The sequence below is a fragment of the Salmo salar genome, chromosome ssa01 (assembly GCF_905237065.1).
Source record: "Salmo salar chromosome ssa01, Ssal_v3.1, whole genome shotgun sequence".
NCBI classification, from domain to species: domain Eukaryota; kingdom Metazoa; phylum Chordata; class Actinopteri; order Salmoniformes; family Salmonidae; genus Salmo; species Salmo salar.
Genome location: NC_059442.1, coordinates 38,451,243 through 38,466,311, shown reverse-complemented (window position 1 = coordinate 38,466,311; position 15,069 = coordinate 38,451,243). Strand labels below are relative to the sequence as shown.

The following is a 15,069-nucleotide window of genomic DNA, read 5'->3' as shown; positions in this document are numbered from 1 at the left end:
TCAAAATGTATCAAGTACTTTTGGGTGTCAGGGAAATGTATAGAGTAAAAAGTAGTTCATTCTTTAGGAATGTAGTGAAGTAAAAGTTGTCAAAAATATAAATATTAAAGACCCCCCCCAAAAAAAAAAAAAAACTACACAAGTAGCACTTTAAAGTATTTTACACCACTGGCTAATAGTCTATGGTGCAGAAACTCAAACAATAGAAAATGTGAGGTGCCTGGTACTTAGTCCCAGGCTTTACTTGGGCAGCTCACTGGATGTGGTAAACATATCAATCAGTAATGTCTAATGTAAAAGTATCCTTTCTGCTCAATATCCTTGAAATGCAGTGGCCCAACAAGTACAGATTTTTCAATAGTCATGCAGAGTTTAATTGATAGGGCGATAACTGACAGTCATTGATCAAATATGAGAGGAAAGGAGACAGGCTTTTTAAAACATTGCAATACAAATTTTATTATAACATTGACAAAAATAATTTTCAAACTAATATCAGCATACCCTTCACCAGCTCTCCAAATAAGGGTTGTGTTTATGGCACAACAAAACATAAAAAATATTTGCAACAAAAAAAAATGCGTATCTTATTGGACAAGTCTAGGTAGTGCCTCCCAGTTTCATTCCAATTTCTTCCATTTGGTTCCTATTGAATATAACCCAGGACAAGCTTCCTGATCCCACCATTTCTGTATCTTGTGGGCCTCATTTACAATTACTGTAAAAATCTGAGAACTTGTTTTATTTATCCTGACATGTAAATATGCTTTCTGCATCATTTTATACACAAACGTGTTCATAAATTATATTAATGAGGCAAAAATAACACTGCTTTCCTTCTTCCACACCTTCTTGCTGAATCCAAATGACAACCTTTTTATTTTGCTGTGTTAAGGCTCAGTGGTTCACATGTTGTTGAATCCCATCATCCCTTTCATGTTGCCAGCCGCACCCTGTTGGAACTGTCTCATCATGGACTGGAGACCAGCCATCCCACCTGAAGATGAGAGAAAATAAATCATGCATGTCTTGGGGGGGGGGAATAAGTTAAACTCGTCAGCAAGGTGGCGAGGGTGAGAATAGCTAATCTTAATCAAATGATTATTTGGGGTGCAAGGTGATTTGTAGATCAGGGAATCCATGCAGTCTATGTCAAATATGCATTATATAAACATCCATGTGATCATGTTTGGACTGACCATATTCAAATCACTGAACTAATCTAAGTACAAAGTAACAAAGGAATAGTTTGGGAAAAGTGACATGACAAAAATGGAAGTGAAAGTCAGGCCTACCCATATGGTGGAGAACCCTTGGGTCCATCATCTTTGCCATCTGTTGGTTTAACTTAGCCATCTGAGAGGGGTTGACATTCTTGGACATGTCACCCCCTGTAAACAAGTCAAAAATTATTTTGAGACATAGCCTACTACTTGAAGAAAGCAAAATTGTGTTAGTGGACCAGTGCTTCAGTTTCAGGGCTGTGTCTGAAAACGTGACTAGCCATGAAATCCTTGCTTCTTCTGTTCTCGTTTCCTCTGCTCACAAAGTGCAGTTGAGAAGATCCAAGGCCCTTCCCTCAGACCTCTTCCAATGTGCTTTGAGAGGGGAAGGGGGAAAATGGAGGAAGCAAGGATTTGACAGCTAGTAATGTTAATATGCATCCAAGAAGTGCATACCTTTAAACAGGCCCTTGATGCCACCCATCTTCTTCACCATCTGGGCGAACTTTGTGTATTGTGTGAGCAGCTCCTGGACGTCCCTGGTGGCAACCCCAGAACCCCGCGCAACTCGGGCAATTCGGTTCGGCTGCTTGGTGAAGAGCTTTGCACCGTCTTTGTTGTCAAGTTCTGCAAAGAACAAAGAATCCATGGTTTGGAAAACAATTACATATCTTGTATAACCCTTTCGTTTGTAATTTACTGTTTATTGACGTTAGATACAATACTGAGTTGCACACTCCTTTGTCCTCAGAACAGCCTGAATTCATCAGGGTATGGACTCAAGGTGTCAAAAGCGTTCCACAGGGATGCTGGCCCATGTTAACCAAAATCATACCCACAGTTGCACCAAGTTCACAGGATGTCCTTTGGGTGGTGGACCATTCTTGATACACATGAGAAACTGTTTAGCTTGAAAAACCCTGCAGCGTTGCAGTTCTTGACAAACCCGTGTGCCTGTCACAGCTATAGCCCGTTCGAAAGGCAATTAAAATGGAACTAACACCATTTCAGCAACATCAAATCTTATTGAAATATGTTCACATACATCTACAAAAAGAATTACAATTTTTGGAGCATTTTCTGACAAGCAAGCACTTAGATATGGTCATGTCCACATTGTCATACTTTACATCATTCCCAAACATTGTAAGGCATTTGTGAAAATTAAAAAGCAATACAGTGGGAAAGCGGCCATGTGTTTGGACAATTAATAGATACTGCAGTAAATAAAATTGACCAAGACCGTAGTCTACGCAGACCGGTACACCATAGCCAATCAGCACTACAGTGCCTTCGGAAGTATTCAAACCCCTTGACGTTTTCCACAATTACAGCATTATTTTAAAAATGGATGAAATAAATAATCCTCAGCAATCTACACCCAATAATGACAAAGCAAAAACAGGTTTACAAAATGTTGCCATATTAAAAATACCTTATTTACATAAGTATTCAGACCTTTTGCCATGAGACTCGAAATTGAGCTCAGGTTCATCCCATTTCCATTGATCATCCACGAGATGTTTCTACAACTTGATTTGAGTCCACCTGTGGTAAATTCAACATGATTTGGAAAGGCTCCCACCGGTCTATATAAAAAGGTCCCACAGTTGACAGGGCATGTCAGAGCAAAAACCAAGCCATGGAGGTCGAAGGAATTGTCCGTAGAACTCCGAGACAGGTTTGTGTTGAGGCACAGATCTGGGGAAGGGTACCAAAACATGAATGCAGTATTGAAGGTCCCCCAAGACCACAGCAGCCTCCATCATTCTTCTTGGGTATGATGCTACAAGATTGGCACGCCTGTATTTGGGGAGTTACTCCCATTCTTCGCTGCAGAGCCTCAAGCTATGTCAGGTTGGATGGGGAGCGTCGCTGCACAACCATTTTCAGGTCTCTCTAGAGATGTTCGATTGGGTTCAAGTCCGGGCTCCGGCTGGGCCACTCAAGGACTTGTCCCGAAGCAACTCCTGCGTTGTTTTGGCTGTGTGCTGAGGGTCAACGTCCTGTTAGAAGGTGAACCGTCGCCACAGTTTGAGGTCCTGAGCAGGTTTTCGTCAAGGATCACGCTGTACTTCACCCCGTTAAATCTTTCCCTCAATCCTGACTAGTTTCCCAGTCCCTGCTGCTGAAAAGAAATCTCCACAGCATGATGCTGCCACCACGCTTCACCGTAGGGATGGTACCATGTTCCCTCCAGACGTGACGCTTGGCATTCAGGCCAAAGAGTTCAATGTTGGTTTAAATCAGACCAGAGAATCTTGGCGCCGGAAGAAATGGCAGCAGTTTTACGGGCGCCTAGCCAATTGTGCAAATGTGTTTTTCGCGTCATTTGTAACTTATTTTGTACATAATGTTTCTGCAACCGTATCTTACGGCAAAAAAGAGCTTCTGGATATCAGGGCAGCGATCACTCACCTCGGATTAGACAAAGATTTTTTCTTCAACAAGCAGGACGCACAGGATATACTGCTAACATCCGACAAGCCAACATCCCCGTTATTGGCAAGAGAAAGCGATGCAGGTACAGAGGACACAGAGCGGGGTGCCTCATAAGCATCCGCAGAAGGTGAGTGGGAAAGGTGCCGTTACCATCAATATTACCCGCCAACGTACAATCATTGATTGTAAATTAGACGAGGTACGATCACGAATATCCTACCAACGGGACATCAAAAACTGTAACATCTTACGTGTCAAGGAATCGTGGCTGAATGCAGACATGGAGATTCAGCTAGCGGGATATACACTGCACTGGCTAGGTAGAACAGCACCCTCTGGTAAGATTGGGGGGGGTCTGTGCATATTTGTCAACGGCTGGTGCACGAAATCTAAGGAAGTCTCTGGATTTTGCTCACATAAAATTAGAATATCTTAAACTGTAGACCACACTATTACTTTATACTTTTTGTGGCTGTTTATTTACTACCACAGACGGATGCTGGCACAAAGGAAGTAAGCAAACAGGAACCTGCTCACGCAGAGGCGGCGCTCTTAGTGGCCAGAGACTTTAATGCAGGGAAACTGGAATCCGTTTTACCTAATCGCTGTTAAAATGTGCAACCAGAGGGATTTAAAAAAATATATATATATAATTCTAGATCACCTGTACTCCACACAGAAGCGAACAAAGCACTCCCACGCCCTCTGTTTGGTAAAGCTGACCACAAGTCTATCCTCCCGATTCCTGTTTACAAGCAAAAACTAAAGCAGGAAGCACCAGTGACGCAGTCAAAAAAGGCTTCATCAATAAGTGCGTCAAGGACGTCGTCCCCACAGTGACTGTACATACCAACCAGTAGCCATGGATTACAGGCAACATTCTACTGAGCTAAAAGGGTAGAGCTGCCGCTTTCAAGGTGCGGGACTCTAAACCGGAAGCTTAAGAAATCCTGCTATGCCCTCCGACGAACCATCAAACAGGCAAAGCGCCAATACAGGACTAAGATTGAATCGTACTACACCGGCTCCAACGCTCGTCTTATGTGGCAGGGCTTGCAAACTATTACAGACTACAAAGGGAAGCACAGCCACGAGCTGCCCAGTGACACAAGCATACCAGACAAGCTGAATCACTTCTATGCTCGCTTCAAGGCAAGCAACACTGAGGAATGCATGACAGCGTCAGCTGTTCTGGACGACTGTGTGATCACGCTCTCCGTAGCTGACGTGAGTAAGACCTTTAAAACAGGTCAACATTCACAAGGCTGCGGGGCTAGACGGAGTACCAGGACGTGTGCTCACCAACTGGCAGGTGTCGTCATTGACATTTTCAACATGTCCCTGCTTTGAGTCTGTAATACCAACATGTTTCAAGCAGACCACCATAGTGTTCTTTGGCACAGTTCTTGGGTACCGGAGCACCAAGTCCAGGACCAAAAGGCTTTAGCTTTTACCTCCAAGCCATAAGACACCTGCACAGCTAATCAAATGCCTACCCAGACTATTTGCATTGTGTCCCCCCCCCACTTACACTGCTGCTACTCTGTTTATCACATATGCATAGTCACTTTAACTATACATTCATGTACATACTACTTCAATTAGCCCGACTAACTGGTGCCTGTATATAGCGTCGCCACTCATTTCACCGTTGTTTTATTACCTTATGTATTGTTCACCTAATACCTATTTTTCACTTACTAATTTGCACTGTTAGGGCCTGTCAGTAAGCATTTCACTCTAAGGTGACCTGTTGAATTCAGCACACGTGCCAAATAAACTTTGATTTGAGAGTCCTTTAGGTGCCTTTTGGCAAACTCCAAGCGGGCTGTCATGTGCCTTTTACTGACGAGTGGCTTCCGTCTGGCCACACTACCATAAGGCCTTATTGGTGGAGTGCTGCAGAGATGGTTGTCCTTCTGGAAGGTTCTCCCATCTCTACAAAAGGAACTCCGGAGCTCTGTCAGTGACCATCAGGTTCTTGGTCACCTTCCGGACCAAGGCCCTTCTCCCCTGATTGCCAGCTCTAGGAAGAGTTGATGGTTCCAAACTTCTTCCATTTAAGGATGACAGAGGCCACTGTGATCTTGTAGACACTTTTTTGGTAGCCTTCCCCAGAGCTGCACCTCAACACAATCCTGCCTCGGAGCGCTACCGACAATTCCGTCGACCTCATGGCTTGCTTTTTGCAATGACATGCACTGTCAACTGTGGGACCTTACATAGACAGGTGTGTGCCTTTCCAAATCATGTCCAATCAATTTAACACAGGTGGACTCGAATCAAGTTGTAGAAACAATGGATGCACTCAATGTAGAGTCTCATAGCAAAGGGTCTGAATACTTACGTAAATAAAGTGTTTAACTTGTAAAACATTTCTAAAGAAAACTGTTTTCACTTTGTCATTATGGGGTATAGTGTATGTGGATTGATAAGGGAAATAAATTATCCATTTTAGAATCAGGTTGTAACATAAATGTAGAAAAATGGGTCTGAATTCTTTCAGAATGCCATGTATTGTAGTAGCCAACAAAATGTTGCTGTAATAGGTCTATGTTCCTCTTTTGCATTGTGTTTTTTGGTTATTCATTGTCAAGCTTTAAAAACCAAAGCCAGACCACAATACTTTAGCAGCCTAGCTAAGACTGTGGCATGCGTCTTTACACTTTCACTCCGCTGTAAATGGGACACACGAAAGCAGCGCATTTGAAGTGGAAGTCACCAAAGTGACCGCATCAGGCTGTAACTTAAACTAAATGACTCAACTAATTTAGAGTCACTTGTGTGTGCTGGCCTATTAGCCACGTTATGACTTGTGATCATTGCCCTTTCTAATTTGATTGTATTGACATTCCCAGCCCTAGTCACCCGTCTCCTCCCCTTCATCTAAACTGATTGAAGTGGATTTAACAGGTGACAAATATAAGGGATCATAGCTTTCACCTGGATACACCAGGTCAGTCTGTCATGGAAAGAGGAGGTTCCTAATGTTTTGTACACTCAGTGTATTTACCTTGGTCATTCATGCTGTCCATAATTGTCATGAGTTTCTTCAACCTGGCCATGGACTCCTGCTCGTTACCTTTGCTCATGAAGTCCGTTCCAAAACCTGGGATCATACCCTTGTGACAATAACAGAAGTAAGATGAGCATCTTATGTGATTAGAATAATATACAGTGCCTTCAGAAAGTAGTCACACACACACTTAGATTTTCCACATTGTTGTTACAGCCTGAACTTTAAATTGAGATTTTTCACTGGCCTACACTCACAACCCCATAATGTCAGTGGAATTCTATACACATACACACAAATTAATAAATGAAAAAAATAAAAATGTCTTGAGTCAATAAGTATTCAACCCCTTTGTTATGCCAAGCCAAAATAAGTTCAGGAGTAAAGATTTGCTTAAGTCACATAAGTTGCATGGGTTCAGTGTGAGCAATAGTGTTTAACATGACTACTGAATATCTGTACCCTACAATTATCTGTAAGGTCCCTCAGTCGAGCAGTGCATTTCAAACAGAGTCAAGCAAAGACCAGGGAGGTTTTCCATTGGCTCAAAGGGCACCTACTGGTAGATGGGTAAAAAAATAAAAAAAGCAGATATTGAATATCCCTTTGAGCATGGTGAAGTTATTAATTACACTTTGTATGGTGTATCAATACAAAGATACAGCCATCCTTCCAAACTCTCTTGCCAGAGAGGAAGGAAACCACTCAGGGATTTCACCATGAGGCCAAAGGTGACTTTTAAACAGTTACGAAGTTTATTGGCTGTGATAGGAGAAAACTGAGGACAGATCAACATTGTAGTTACTCAACACCAACCTAATTGACAGAATGAAAAGCAGCATGTACAGAATAAAAATATTGCAAAGCATGAATCCTGTTTGCAAAAAGGCACAAACGTATAACTGCAAAGAAATGTGGCTAAGCAATTAACTTTTTGTAAAGTGTTATGTTTGAGGCAAATCCAATACAACTGAGTATCGCTCTCCATATTTTCAAGCAGTGGTGGCTGCATAATGTAATGGTTATGCTACGACTGGGGAGAGTTTCAGGATAAAAAATAAAATGGGATGGAGCTAAGCACAGGCAAAATCCTAGAGGATAACCTGGTTCAGTCTGCTTTCCACCAGACACTGGGAGATTAATTCACCATTCAGCAGGACAATAACCTAAAACACAAGGCCAAATCTACACTGAAGTTGCTTACCAAGAAGACAGTGAATGTTCCTCAGTGGCCAAGTTACAGTTTTAACTTAAATCTACTTGAAAAGCTATGGCAAGACCTGAAAACGGTTTTCTAGCAATGAGGAACAACCAATTTGACAGAGCATGAAGAATAGAGAAAATGTTACACAATCCAGGTGTGGAAAGGTCTTAGACTTTTCAATACATTTTCCCCAAAAAATAAAAATTAAAATTCACTGTCATTATGGGGTATCGTTTGTAGATGGTTAAAAAACATATCTGTTGAATCCATTTTGAAATCAGGCTATAATGCAAAATGTGAAATAAGTCAAGGGGGTATCAATACTTTCTGAAGGCACCAAAACTTTTAGGTAGCCATTATTAACCATAATCAGGGCAAATGAAAAACAAGGGATACAGTTGACCGTTTCGAAAGGCCTTTGTGCTGAAACATTGACAGTCTGGTTTTATCTATAGCATGAAGCCCTATAAGAAATAAGCTTTACAGTGTTGCGCTGATCATTATTTAAATATGTATTCAGGTTGCCGTTTATTTACCATGATCTGGCCAAACGGTCCCATCTTCATGATGTTCTGAAACTGCTCGTACATGTCTCTAAGAGTGAACTGACCTGTGGCACAAATGGTGATTAGAAGATGCTTATAAACAATGTGACCCAACAATCATACCACATGACAATGTACAACTGTTATGGACTGCAGAGCATAAGCATACCCTATGTCAGTTATAATATGGGGCCTGTATTACATGTCAGCTGATGAGCTCATTCTCACCATGTTTCAGCTTGTCAATCAACTCCTCATTGTCATCCAGCTTGAGTTCGTTGACTTTGTCTATCAAACCTTCAATGTCTCCCATGCCTGAGGACAAAAATATACAACTCAAGAGGTTGTACAAAACAGGGGAAAAAAACGACATGCCATGTGACCTCTTATGATGACACTTTATTCAAAAGGGTTCACAGCTTACCCAGTAGCTTGCTGATGAAGGGTTGGGTCTTAAATGGCTCCAAGTCATCAATGTGTTCACCAGTACCAATGAAAATGATGGGACTCTTCGTAGCAGCCACTCTAAAAGGCATCATGAGCACAAAATGTCCAGGTTAGCATTGAGATTATGAACTCTGCAGTAGTAAAGGAAACTCAGTTCACCATAACGTGGTTAAATTGTTTAAGCAAAGATCACTATTTACGTACGCACTAAGAGCACCACCACCTTTGGCGTGACCATCTAGCTTTGTCACTATAACTGAGGCAACTTCTACTTTGTCTTTGAAGGCTTTAGCCTGTGCTTCACAAGCTTGACCAATGGAGGCATCCATCACGTACACAATGTTGTCGGGTTGCTGGAGGAAAGAGATGCATGCTTGGGGTGAAACCATGCATTAGTACATTTTTTTTGGAGCATTACATTTTATAATGACAATACAAAAGCTTAGGCTGGCAGAGAAATCAAAATGTCCCCAGAAATTAAGTTTTGCATTAGTTTACTGTATTGATGACATTGAAGGACTCTGGATAGTTTGCAGATTGTTACCTACCACTGCATTGGAAACCTGCAACATCTCCTCAAAAAGGGAATCTTCTTGCTTGTGTCGACCACTAGTATCAACAATAATTATTTCAAAGCTCTCATTCTTAAACTTTTCCACACCTTCCGCAGCTATGACGACAGGGTCCATCTCTGTGTAACTGGATATAACAAAGTTAGTGTACTGTATATGCAAGCATTAGCATGAAAATCTAATATCACAACAAAAAATGACTTGAGATGGATCACACACAGCTGAGAAGCAACCAAATGCAAAGCATGTCATACCTTCCATAGAATGGAATTCTGGCTTTTGTTGCATTTTGCTTCAACTGATCAAAGGCACCTGCGTACACACAAAAAGGCTGTAGACTTAGTTGTTATTGCTCATTTCTTTCCAGATGGACTATTAAACAGATAGATTAAGATAATGAAACTTCACCAGCTCTAAAAGTGTCAGCGCATATCAAACAGGTTTTCCACCCTTTTCTTTGGTAGTAGTACGCCAGCTGTGGAAACAGTATTCAATACATTAGTGAAATGATCAAAGGTATACTATATTTTGGACAAATGGCCAACTGAATTACCTTATCTTTAGGCTGATATCCAGGAATGGCTCACCTTGGAACATGTTGTGGTTTTCCCACTGCCCTGAAGACCCACAAACATGATGACATTGTTCTTTCCCTTTGTGGGTGTCCAAGCCTTGACACCTGGATCCACCAGCTGAGAGACAATAAGAGCAAAATCTTAGACAAATAAACAAACACTCCCATCCAATGTGACTAGCACATAAGCATTGCATCTTTGTCAAAGGTGTGAAGTGAGAATGTAGGGGTGCGTCTCACTCAACCACATAAGCTTCTTAAAATAAAATGAATTAAAAAAAAGTGTAAACAAGCCATCTGATCTGTGACCCATATGAAACAAACTGATAGTATCTATATCCAAGAGTAGGCCTTCCCTAACTAAGGATGTATAGCTAAGTGATCAAAACGTTAAAATACAGCTATTTGAGTCCTTTGCTGAATTAAGCTAATTGTTTGAGGGGGAATGACTGGTTTGACTGTACAGTAAATAACCAAAACCGATTACTTATGTTATAGTTGACTCATTCAAAACACCTCAGAATAGCAATAGACCACATGACTTGAAAACCACCACTATGGAAATATCCAGGAAGTCCCACCAACAGCCTGGTGGCAGTCTACCCAAGTTTTCTATCAAACCTTAACTCCTTCAGTTACTTCATACTGGACCATCATTGAACCAATAATGTACAGAGTTATTCTAAGTCCCACACAACATTAAATGACAAACATTGAATTAAGAATTGTCAGAATGAGACAGACCTTGACCAGCTCCTTGAACACAGAATGCTGAATCATTCGCCTCTTGTTCAGCCCAGAGGCCATCTCCTCCAGGTCGATGGCTGACCTGTGGTCAGAAGAATTACATTAGTGGAAAACTTTTGAATTTAAGTTTTTTAAAACAGAATTCAGCTTTATCTACTACATAAGTGTGTGCCTGAATATTGTTACCCACTTGACATTTTCTCTGAGCTGCTTCACCAATTTGATGTTGACATCAGCTTCTAGGAGGGCAGCACATACTTCCTTCAGCATTGCATTTAATACCTAGAGAAAAATAACACAAATCTATGGGAATACATACGGTCTGGCGTGGGTGAAACCTGTCTTCGCAAAATTGTTGTGTGTGTGTGTATACACACACACACACTTTTTTTTAATTGCCAAAAGTTTTACCAAAAACAAGATTTCTGATATGATATACCTCCTCATTGATGATGGTGGCATTGCTCAGTGATCGCAACGCCGAGGTTATTTTTCTTCCCAAGTCGGCTAACACCATATTGGCAGTTCTTGTGTAACCTGGAAAAAATATTTGGAATAGTAAGCTTGTTCTGTCATACTGCCAACAACTACTGGATAATAATATTTTCGGGGAAAGGGCCTTACAAAATCAGTTGAGAAATACGGCCTCAATACTGAGGGGGAACCCCTTTGTCTCCACACGTTTCTTTCACTGCCTCTTATTTGTGATCAAACGTCCGTGGTTGACTTCCTAAACTGAGCAGAGAACGAAAACAATGTGTGACAAGCTAACTCCGTTACCTAGCTAACGTTAGTAAACAGATGGCTAAGACAGTATGGCAGGATCTAAAGTCACAATTAACTACCAAAATACAACACTTGCAAGTAGACATTTATTGAGCCATAGCATCGACACCGCTTGTAAAGCTAGCTAAATTGCCAGTTAACTAGCTAACGTTCGCATCCACAGCTGCAGTGATGAGGCAGGGATTCGCCAAGCATATGGACCCCGACAGCATTATAATTTCATTCGATATATAGCATTTAAATATTTACAAACCAGTAGTCGACTACTACATTAGAATTCTTATAAACAAAGATCGTTACATCAGGTTTACTAACTGGCTTGAGAAAACTAACACGGAAAAAAAGTAATAAAAATGAGCGTCATCTACAATCTAAAATCCAAATTACCCCCGTTCCTATCTACTTCCGGGTTCATGTTTACTTCTTTGTGACCCCTGAATTTTAAAATAGTGCAATACGGGTCCATTTCCTTTGTCAATTTTTTATTTTTAAATCAATATTTTCTAAAATAAGTTACATGAACTAAATAACATATACGAAACCCACTAAATTTTCACCAATAATAATAGTTTGCAAATTCTCGTACCTCTTCAAATACGTATCTGGAATTTTCGACACATGCGTTACGAAAATGTAAGCGTGAGCAACTATTTACCTCAGTCATGAGCAATTGTATGTGGCAAAATATTTGTTGAATAACTTTTTAGACGCAAAACATAAATAAAAATGAAATCCTACAATGACTCTCCACAGTTAATTCCAAGGACCTGACGAAGCTGATTGACTGGATGCAAAAACTGGTATTTAAGGCTGGTTGGAGGAACTATAGAAGGACGAATGGAATTGCATTCAGCATTTCTCAAAGTCGATCCTCGGGACCCCAACAATATACAGCTGATAAAAATGATCAGAGCCTGATGATTAGTTTATTATTTGAATCAGCTGTGTAGTGCTAGGGCAAAAAACAAAAAGTGCATCCCTTGGGGTCTTGAGGACAGGTTTGGGAAATCATGGTAAATGGAACAAAGTCAAACATGGTTTCCATATGTTTGGAACCGTTCCATTGATTCCATTCCAACCATTACAATGAGCCCGTCCTCCTATAGCTCCTCCCATCAGCCTCCTCTGATTTAACCCCAACATTAGATAGATTCTTGAGTCTAGCTCTCGAGAACCCAAGGGGGCATTTAGTCATCTCTTGGGTTCTCAATCACTGGTGTACAACACGCCCCGCAAGGCAGTCCCCCTCCCAGATAGCATATGAACAGGTCATAAGCCATGGCAACAAAAAAAATAGAATTACAGGGAATTTGCTGTAAAACTGCTAAATGTTCTCTCAGCCTCATGGCAAATGTGAAGAATAGCAGGAAATTAGCTTTAAAAATGCTAAATTATCTCAGCGTCATTGTAAAATGTGTAGAATAGCATGAGATTAGCTATACAACTACACATTTCTCTCAAATAAAAAACAGAATTACCTTATTTACATAATTCTTCAGACCCTTTGCTATGTACTCGCAATTGAGCTCAGGTGCATTCTGTTTCCATTGATCATCCTTGAGATGTTGCTACAGCTTGATTGGAGTCCACCTGTGATAAATTCAATTGATTGGACATGATTTGGAAAAGCACACGCCTGTCTATATAAGGTCCCACAGTTGACAGTGCATGTCAGAGCAAAAACCAAGCCATGAGGTTGAAGGAATTGTCTGTAGAGCGCTGAGACAGAGCTCTGGGGGAAGGGTACCGAAACATTTTGACAGCGGTGAAGGTCCACAAGAACAGTGGCCTTCATTTTTCTTAAATGGAAGTTTGGAACCACCAAGACACTTACTATCTCTGGCTGCCCAGCCAAATTGAGCAATCGGGGGAGAAGAGCCTTGGTCAGTGAGGTGACCAAGCACTGTATTGTCACTCTGACCGAGCTCTTGATTTCCTCTGTGGAGCTGGGAGAACCTTCCAGAAGGACAACCATCTCTGCAGCACTCCACCAATTAGGCCTTTATGGTAGATTGGCCAGACAGAAGCCACTCCTCAGTAAAAGGCACAAGACAGCCCACTCTCAGACCATGAGAAACAAGATTCTCTGGTCTGATGAAACCAAGTTTGAACTCTTTGGCCTGAATGCAAAGTGTCCCTTCTGGAAGAAACCTGGCAGCAGCATGCTGTGGGGATGTTTTTCAGCAGCAGGGACTAGGAAACTAGTCTGGATTGAGGGAAAGCTAAACTGAGCAAAGTAGAGATCCTTGATGAAAACCTGTTCCAGCGTGCTCAGGACCTCCGATTGGGGTGAAGGTTCACCTTCCAACAGGACAACGACCTTAAGCACACAGCCAAGACAACGCAGTCTCAGAATGTCCTTGAGTGGCCCAGCCAGAACCTGGACTTGAAACCAATTGCACATCTCTCAAGAGACCTGAAAATAGCTGTGCAGCGACGCTCCCCATCCAACCTGGCAGAGAAGAATGGGAGAAACCCCCCCTTTATACAGATGTGCTAAGTTTGTAGCTTCATACCCAAGAAGACTCACGGCTGTAATTGCTGCCAATGGTGCTTCCACAAAGTACTGAGTAAAGGGTCTGAATACTTACTGTATGTACATGTGATATTTCAGTAATTTTGAAAACATTTGACATTTCTAAACCTGTTTTTGCATTGTCATTGTGTAGCTTGACACTTTAAAAAAATATACATTGTAGAATAAGGCTAACAAAATGTGGGAGAAGTCGAGGGGTTTGGATACTTTCTGAATGCAGTGTGTGTACAGTTGCTGGAAATTGGCTTCAACGGCAACGTTCTCTCAGCCTCATGGTAAGGGTAGCATGACATTAGCTTTACATTTCTAATTTTTCTTAAATCACCTTGCTCAGACCATGCTGGTCGTGCAACTGCTGTAGGCCACTCAGTTGAAAGTGAACCGCAGCTGCCTCAATGTGAACTACAATCTTGACGTTATGGTTTAGAAATGTTTAATAATCCTTGTCCAAAATGTTATTTTACCATGGTTGTCAGATATCCTTTGCAAATACAAAAAATACACTAACAGGACACATTAGCAAAGTTGCAACCTGTGTTTTCAGTAACGCAGCCTCCAGCCTCCAGCCAAGGTATTACACATACTTTTACCTCTCGCTTCCATTTCTAATGAGCCATTTGACATTTCCATATGGGAACATGTGGTATTCAAAACATTCGCGTGAAGATTTGCTGAACTGCCCACAGTAAGTGGCTCTATTGTATTTGAACAATTTTCTCTCAGATTGAAAGTTCAACTCCAAATGTTTACAAAATCGTATCCCAATCGAGGTGTATTAACATTTAGACAGCGTGTTTGTGTGGTGTCGGAGCATTTCCCTTACAGCAGATGTATAAGTGAATAGACACTAAAGCACTAGCATTACCTTCTATGAATGGGCTATATTGAGCCTAAATCAACCAAAAGCGATTTTAGCATGTAAATCTTAACGGGGCAAAATATTTTTCTGACGGCTCATGTATGCCAGCGAAGCCACA

General features: G+C 41.3%; 1 protein-coding gene across 5 annotated transcripts; it reads right to left on the bottom strand.

Annotated features, from left to right (window-relative positions):
- Positions 1-432: 432 nt before the first annotated feature.
- LOC106602043 (signal recognition particle 54 kDa protein) lies at positions 433-12,396 on the bottom strand. Of its 5 annotated transcripts, none has more exons than XM_014194512.2 (17): positions 12,212-12,396; positions 11,395-11,505; positions 11,210-11,307; positions 10,961-11,052; positions 10,768-10,852; positions 10,037-10,141; positions 9,858-9,924; positions 9,704-9,761; positions 9,426-9,576; positions 9,082-9,230; positions 8,855-8,955; positions 8,659-8,745; positions 8,422-8,495; positions 6,679-6,787; positions 1,680-1,850; positions 1,296-1,391; positions 433-997 (listed from the first exon to the last, which is right to left on the bottom strand). In XM_014194512.2, the coding sequence occupies exons 3-17, from the start codon at positions 11,285-11,287 to the stop codon at positions 906-908; spliced, it is 1,515 nt and encodes a 504-aa protein (XP_014049987.1). In that variant the 5' UTR covers positions 11,288-11,307; positions 11,395-11,505; positions 12,212-12,396; the 3' UTR covers positions 433-905. The 5 variants fall into 5 exon arrangements, with proteins under 5 accessions (XP_014049987.1, XP_014049995.1, XP_014049969.1 ...); XM_014194520.2 differs by lacking the exon at positions 12,212-12,396 and adding an exon at positions 11,944-11,967; XM_014194494.2 differs by lacking the exon at positions 12,212-12,396 and adding an exon at positions 11,810-11,964.
- Positions 12,397-15,069: the final 2,673 nt, after the last annotated feature.

Excerpts from the sequence above, each read along its gene's own strand:
- LOC106602043 (XM_014194512.2), bottom strand. The coding sequence starts at position 11,287 with ATGGTGTTAGCCGACTTGGGAAGAAAAATAACCTCGGCGTTGCGATCA. Across the intron at positions 10,142-10,767 it reads TGTTCAAGGAGCTGGTCAAG|CTGGTGGATCCAGGTGTCAA; the intron begins GTCTGTCTCATT and ends ATTGTCTCTCAG. Across the intron at positions 9,925-10,036 it reads AAACCACAACATGTTCCAAG|CTGGCGTACTACTACCAAAG; the intron begins GTGAGCCATTCC and ends CTGTTTCCACAG.